The sequence below is a fragment of the Halyomorpha halys genome, unplaced genomic scaffold, assembly GCF_000696795.3.
Source record: "Halyomorpha halys isolate HHAL.00 unplaced genomic scaffold, Hhal_1.1 Scaffold125.1, whole genome shotgun sequence".
Lineage (NCBI taxonomy): Eukaryota > Metazoa > Arthropoda > Insecta > Hemiptera > Pentatomidae > Halyomorpha > Halyomorpha halys.
This window is the reverse complement of record NW_027108888.1, coordinates 739,269-746,736: the sequence shown is the minus strand read 5'-3', so window position 1 is coordinate 746,736 and position 7,468 is coordinate 739,269. Positions and strand designations below refer to the sequence as shown.

The 7,468-nt window shown below is 33.2% G+C and overlaps 1 protein-coding gene across 1 annotated transcript in view; it reads right to left on the bottom strand.

Annotated features, from left to right (window-relative positions):
• Window positions 1-5,666: 5,666 nt before the first annotated feature.
• The window catches only part of LOC106678127 (protein O-mannosyl-transferase TMTC2), a 29,490-nt gene continuing 27,688 nt past the window's right edge, over window positions 5,667-7,468 (bottom strand). The window contains exon 3 of the mRNA XM_014416466.1: window positions 5,667-5,785. Coding sequence (XP_014271952.1) covers window positions 5,667-5,785 — 119 coding nt within the window. The remainder of the gene's footprint in view (window positions 5,786-7,468) is intronic.

Sequence of the window (7,468 nt, the reverse complement as noted above, 5' to 3'; positions counted from 1 at the left end):
ACACATCAGTTTTGCACTCTTGCTCAGGATTTGGAACCAAAATTGGAAAACAAGCGGTGCTAAGTTTTTGGATTTTAAAAAAGAGATCACTCGGTGGTAAACCTTCAGTAGAAATTCAAAGCGAGAAGAGGTCAGCCTCAGCAGTCCCCGCATTGGGTACTGCGAATTTTCACACGGCTACCTCTTACGTGTTCTAGAACCACCAACGTGCGTAGACTGCCAAGTAAGAACAACGGTGAAACACGTGATATTGGAGTACCTCCTCTTCACCACTCTGAGGAAAAAACTCATGATAGAAACATACCGGGATAAGATCCTTCAAGACAAAGAAAATCAAGTAGAGAAACTGATGTTTCTGACACTGGTGATTTTTTTTTTTTTAAAGCTACAAAATACTATAACAGAATATAGTGAATGTCATTTGATCTACCAATGACGCTTAGGGGTAGAGGTGGACTGAATAAATAAAAAAATAACATTGGTGTGTATGACGCAACCCAATGTAATTTTGAGAAGCACAAGATTTTAAAGTTTTGTCTCTATCTATTTTTTTTTTTTTTTTTTTTACGATAATTCCCATTCTACTAACATCCAAAGAGAAGACAGGAGGTATTTCTCCCTTCTACATCAGAACCTATTTTGAAGTAGGATGGAGCAATATTTATTAGCCCCACCACTCCCTAAGCCCACAGGTACTACACAACTTTTGAATTTAGATGTCCCAATAGTTTTAGACTCCACCAAAGAATATAACAGTAATTTCGCACTGACAACATGAATGCTCTGAAAGAAACACAAGATCTTCCAGGAACTCGTACGGACTATCCCGTCTACGGAGGCAGAGGCCAAGAGATATGCCCGATTGATTTTGGCAATGCCTTAAAAACCCTAAGACTTTGTTCTACTTTCAGAGTAGACAACCACATTTCGCAGTCAACTTTACAACGCAGAAGTTTTACAACGTACAAACACTAAACCAAGCATTTACCGTTTTTAATGTAATTTATTAATCAGATATCATTAATATGCTGTAGTAAAAGGTAACATGTCGAATTTATAATGAAATTGAGTTAATAAAATATCCATGATCTATTTATGCGCTATATGATCCTATACGATAAGATAATAAGTGAAAAAAGACAATTGAAAACAACATCATCTTTTACCATCGTTCGGAGATAAAATACACTATGTGATAAACATGAGTTTTAAATTTATTAAGTATTCAAAACCTATACCATTGGTACGAAATGTCTGAAATCATCCTTTCACACCGAGTTTAAGAAAATTAATCTAAAGAGAAATCACACTCAAAAACACTTTTACAACCAATCTACGTGGTAAATTAAGAGCTCCTAAAGACATTTTAAATGATTTAATGACTTTATTACCTTTTTTGTCAAGTGCTTAAACTATCCAAAGAATTTAGTACAAGTTGGAAATGACAAATACCACCAAGAGAGAGATGACAGTGACAGACACATTTATCATCATTATTTCAAGCCTATTATTATATGTTTTTTGCATTAAACATTCTTATGATTGTTACAATGTTGTTATTATTGATGTTATGATAAATTAAAACAAGTAACACTATGCCCGAAAGTAATGTGTAGCATACTTATAAAATGGATGTGTACAAGACTACATTCACAAGTTTCCATATCATAATAAATTTCTAAAAATTATAAAGGTGTTATATCGTAAGAAGCAGGGAGTGGCGTGATTCAGTGGTAAGGACCTGGTTTCAAATCCAGCTGTGACAGATAATTATAATTATTTATTCAGTTACCGGAGCCGTGGGTCGATCCTGAGTGTTCAGGAGACCTCCAGAGTTCACCACGCCTCATATAGTGGGTATCATAAATTGGATAAAAATGTAATGGTCGAGCATGATTTTGACCACCTCCTTGCACAACCGCTTGGTCTAGTAACGGAACTTCCTTACAAAGTACTTCATGATGGTAAATCAGATTTTAAGACAAGTTCATTCAACAGGCACTTTTTTGATCCGATGTGCCATGAAAAATGTCTAAAACATTTGTTTAGTTTTTGACGTTTTTAATGCAAAAATGGCTTGAAAAATTGAAATACAAATCTAATGTACAAAACAGTTTTAGAACTCAAATTTCCTTATGTCAACAAAATAACCTCAACCGGTCGAGAAGACAAAGTTGAGATGATGATGATAGCCCAATAAAAAACGTCTTAATTTTCACATTTTTTAAAATAGTTTTTGGTAATTTATGCCTTGAAACTGCTAGGAATTCGTCATAAAATCTGATTTACTATAAGATTCCGCTACCAAAATTGTAAATACCAGAGTCGCGGGAGCTGTAAAAAAATTGGAAGGTAAGAAATCTTAATCAATAATCTATAAAGATAGACTACATACCACTGTTATGACCAGTGCAAATACGGAGATTCAACATTTATACAGGAATACATATTATCAAATGGTCAAGCTAAACTAATATTATAATACATCATAATAATTATGATCTTATAGAAGATACAGAAAAAATTTACCAACTATAATTTTGTAAAATAATATATTTTATCTTCTCTTACAGATAGATTTTTATCTGAAGAAGATGGTCAGGGGGGAAGGAGGTGGAGGAGGGGGAGTACGGTCAGGAAGCAAGAACAATAAATAACAACCATACACATACATGCCACAACACCTGAAGCCCTGATGAAAACCTGAAAGCCAGGTCGAAACGTCGGCACAAATAAATAAAGTTTTGTTTATTTGCTGACCGCACCCTCCGAACAACATTCAAACATTTTAGTAACTAGTGTATTACAAAAAAAATGTAGAAAAAAGGGAGGGGAAAGTTATGAACTAAAATACTTTGCACGAGATGGGAATAACAAATATAAGTTTTACCTCTGTTACAAATACAACAGTTTAACAAAAGATAACCAAGCAGTAATGCAATTGGGAAAGATCGGGTGGTCTCGGTTTTTCCCGTACTAGACGGATTTCTTCTTTAGTTTTTCAGATAATTCATGGATATTATCTATTTTATTTGTTTTTATTATTGCTAACAATGAGAAATGGTAATTTTTTTTTCTAATTAACAAAATTGAACGTACTTTACAGAGAGATTTTTTTTTTTAATTCGGTAAAATAGCCCTGTTATTCTATTTTAATTAGGATAAAACCAATATGGTACTAAATCCCACTTATTTTGATATAAAGTGAAATCCCATTTGATTTCCTATTAATCAAAATTGTTCTCCAACAATTTTCGTTTTAGAGGAAATTGAAATAATCGATTCTATAAAGGTACCACTTCGGCTGGTCAGTTTTTCGAAAATGTTGCATACCTAAATATGTAATTTCAGTTTCGTTGGTTAGAGGTTAGAGGTTGGTAAGAGGTTGGAGGTTAGGCCAAATACTGAGTTTTCTCCCTACCACGACCTTTTTAGGAGACGCATTAAATATTTTGCCCCGCGCCACTATAAAAAGAGCGGTAATGTGCCTTGGACCAGAGCCCAGTAGAGCTTGCAGTCCACATTTCACTCTATTCAAATCTCGGCCAACCTTCTAGTTCCTGTACGCATTTGATGAGGCATATAAATATTATATATTACCATCAGACTCGGCAATGTTTCGCAATTGCTAGATTTGGGAATGTATATAGATTGATCGAAAATGATTTAGGGTTTTTGATGTCAATTAGTATGTTTCGTTCAAATTAAATATATACTGTTATTTTTATTCAAACATTGGACTAGTGATTGGATTAATTGCTAATTATGTAGATTTAGTTTATATCTGTAAATAATAATTTACAATAAAATACATGGTAATAATATATAATAAAAATGGGTAAATATAATATCTGTTATCTTAACTAACTGGTTTTCATTTAACGGCAATACAAAAGCTTGTTCGTATTTCATTACTAATAGAGATTCCATAAGAATCTATTTGGGCAATTAACTATCATTCAAATGATTATTTATGTTCGGTGGTTTACAACTTTCAAGTTTTATTTATTTTTATTACTATCATTGGAATTTACAACTGTACATAATTGTAAATTCAGTAAATTTGGCTTATGTTCTTGTGAACTGATACAGGCGAGTAGAGAAACTACCTATTGGTAGCAATAAAGTTTTTACATTTCCAGGTCTCGTGGCCATCTACTTTTTAGGGGCTCGGAGGATTGTCAGTAATGGAAGAGGAAGCAAGGTTGGAAACTAGTGGGTTTGGTTAGGGAGTTTATAATGGAAGGAATGATACCCTCAACCCTGTGGATCCTGGAGCCCTCCTATGGTCCAACCAGCCTCATAAATTGGGCACCTTTAATTGGGTAAAAATGTGGCGGTCGAGCGAGATTCTGACCAAATCACCTCCTTGCACAACCGTTGGTCTAGTAACAGTACTTCCTTATAAAATACTGAACCCCTGACCCTTCATGGGTTGTAGTGGTACAGATTTCAATTAAATTTTTTAATATTTATTTCCTTCCTTTTTTAGTAAAAAAAAAAATTGGAGCCAATAACAACTTTCTGGATAACATTTCTGAACCCGAAAAGCGTTTTGACTCATCTCTGTCCGAGTTATAAAACCTCTTATTGCTTTGAATTATTTTTATTAAAGTTCCTGTAATAATTTGAGAATCAAAATTGAGATTCGTCACTTCTCTGTAATATATTCCTTCTTTTTGATAGCTCATTATTCAAAATTCATCGCTCCTGAAAGCCTGAATAAGGATCGAAATCTCAATCAAATCTTTATATGATATACCAACGGATCTCCATTCCATTTTGCAGGATAAGAAACAAACCGTAGGTAAACGTTTTGAGTTTCATCATTCCAAGCTCTACCATAAAATGTAATGAAATTTTATCACAAGTCCTCACGTTGCAATAGTTTCACAATTCAATATAATTGTGGCCATAAATCCTGACCCTTTCCCCCCTGCAGTGGTACAGCCCAAAAGTCTTAAAGTACATGTATAGCCTTTGTTATTTCCAAAATTAAGGAAATAATGACCCATACGGTGCCTTAAAATAATTAACTTAAAAAAAAGGATCGAATATATGTGTACGATACAATTATTCTTAAATTTATATGTATCAAAGTAAACAAGAGTATTTATAAGACTGAATAATGACAAAAAAAAATATTATCAAATATTGCTAGGTCATTGACCGCAGAAATTTCCTTAGTGTTATTTAAGAATAAGGAACATTACATTGGCATAAAGGAGGAACATTATCTTATTTGTACTTCCATCGACAACACATTTTCCGCGAACATGCTGTCGCATTTGTGTTAGAGAGTGTATAAGGAAACAGGGAGGAGAGCGGAGTTTCTACCATGAGTATGCAAATGAGCTTCCCTCCTGTACCAATATCATCTGAATATTTTCTCCATATCATAGGGTCTACATAATGCTGTATCTGCCTTCTCTTATCAATAAATTATAAATGTGTTGTAGTATGATAATGGAGCGGGTGTGTACTCTGCGGGAACTCACCATGGGCTGCGCTAAATTTTAACGATGTTATGGAAGCCAAGTTATTCCCCTTTAAAAAATAATATTCCAGCGGGAACCATCCAAGCGAGGCCGTAACATAAAATTCAAGATTTTGCATAAAAAATATACACGACGGTAAAAAAATATTTATAAAAAATTATATATGACTTACAGGTTATAGTGAACGTCGGCCATGTTGGGTCGAAAGCTGAGTGCTATCCTGAAGGCAGTTTCCGCCTCCTTGGTCCTTCCTTGGGAACTCAGTACAGAGCCCAAGTTGCCGTAGGCTGAAAAAAAAGATTAAACAAATATATAAATAAAATATTTACTCAATAAAAATAGGCAATGTTAAATATTTTTATTGAGACATATTTTGTATTATATTATTATTAAAAACCTAAACATTTTTTTTTCCTAAATTTTTAAAAGTTTTTTCTTATAATAATAAGTGTTATCCTTTACAAGTAAATATTTTGTTTTTTAATTCTTAAGTTTTAAGCCACTAAAACGAGTATTTCTAATTTTTAAAAAAATATATCTTTATCTCCGTTATAGGTTAGAGACATACAGAGGGGCTTGGTCTAATAAGTAATATAACGAACCAAATTCCATTAAAAGATAAGACAAACAAATAATAAAGTAATTAAAAAGAATATAAAAATGAAAATTGAAAAATCTTATTGTACAAACAAATCTACAACTAAAAAAAAAATTATTCAATAATTAATGATTTATATCCAGGGGTGGCGGTATGGGCTGAGGCTCTTGCTATAAGTACTATAGTTAAGTATCGTACAGTGCAGTCAGTAGTTGGATGGGTGACCATAAATGACAGAATACTAAACGTTTCTCCTTCCCTACACATTATCATTCTAGCTGCGATAGCTCGAAAAATCATTATACCAATGTAATAAAAAAATTAAAGAGGCATCTCAAAACAATTATCTGGTTCTCAAGATGGGAAATACTCCGAAACGTAAATAAAACAATAAAAGACAATTTCAATAAAATAATAATGACACAGAACCTAAAAAAAATTACTCACAATTAAGGAAATATAAATTCTTGTAAAATATAATAAAATAATATTAAAAAGATTGGGAACAGATTCTATAAAAAGAAATCAGTTCATACTTAAATGTATACAGTAAAAAGTCAATACAATCTTTTCTCCTAAAACTACCACAACTAGGTAAGTCCATAATTTTCATAGGGGCTTTAAACCACATTAGCATTGTTGGTAACGAGCTCGCAGAAAAAGCTGCCAGAGAGAAACTCACGCTCCCTGGCAAGGCACCATCATTCTTAACCTATTAGAACTCAGTAGACCCCTTAAATTACAAATATTGGAAAGATAGCAGACTAAGTGGTATGAAAGTTTTCCGAGCAAATCAGGAATCAAAGGGAATCAAAGGAATCAAAAGAGCAGGCAGGATGTCGACCAAAGTATATCCTACCGCAACAGCTGCAGGGAGGATGTTGCTCTAACCCGCTTGAGAATAGGTCATACTCTCCTCACGCACTCTCACCTGATAAGAAAACTGCCACCTCCAACGTGCCAATATTGTCATTCCATTCTCACAATTAAACATATTTTTAAAGAATGTACTCACTATTTGCCAACAATAAACAGGATAGGATTGACCCCAAATTTATCAGAAGCTCTCACAGACGAGGAAGCTAAGTTACTTAGTGATTAAAGTTTTAAAAGCACATCCCCTTCTTCCTAATTTATAACTCATCTTTGATTGTATTTTCGTATTATTTTTTTATCTCTACTTGATAATTATTTCTTTATTTTTTATTATAATTTTTTACATTTGTATTAATCACGTGCATGTGGTTTTTAAGAAACGTGTGTGTATGTGTGTGTCTGTGTGTGATTGTATATTTGTAACTTAATAATAACTTATCAGAGGCGTTGATAATCAAAAGGTTTTTAAGCCATTGCAATAAACATACATAAAAAA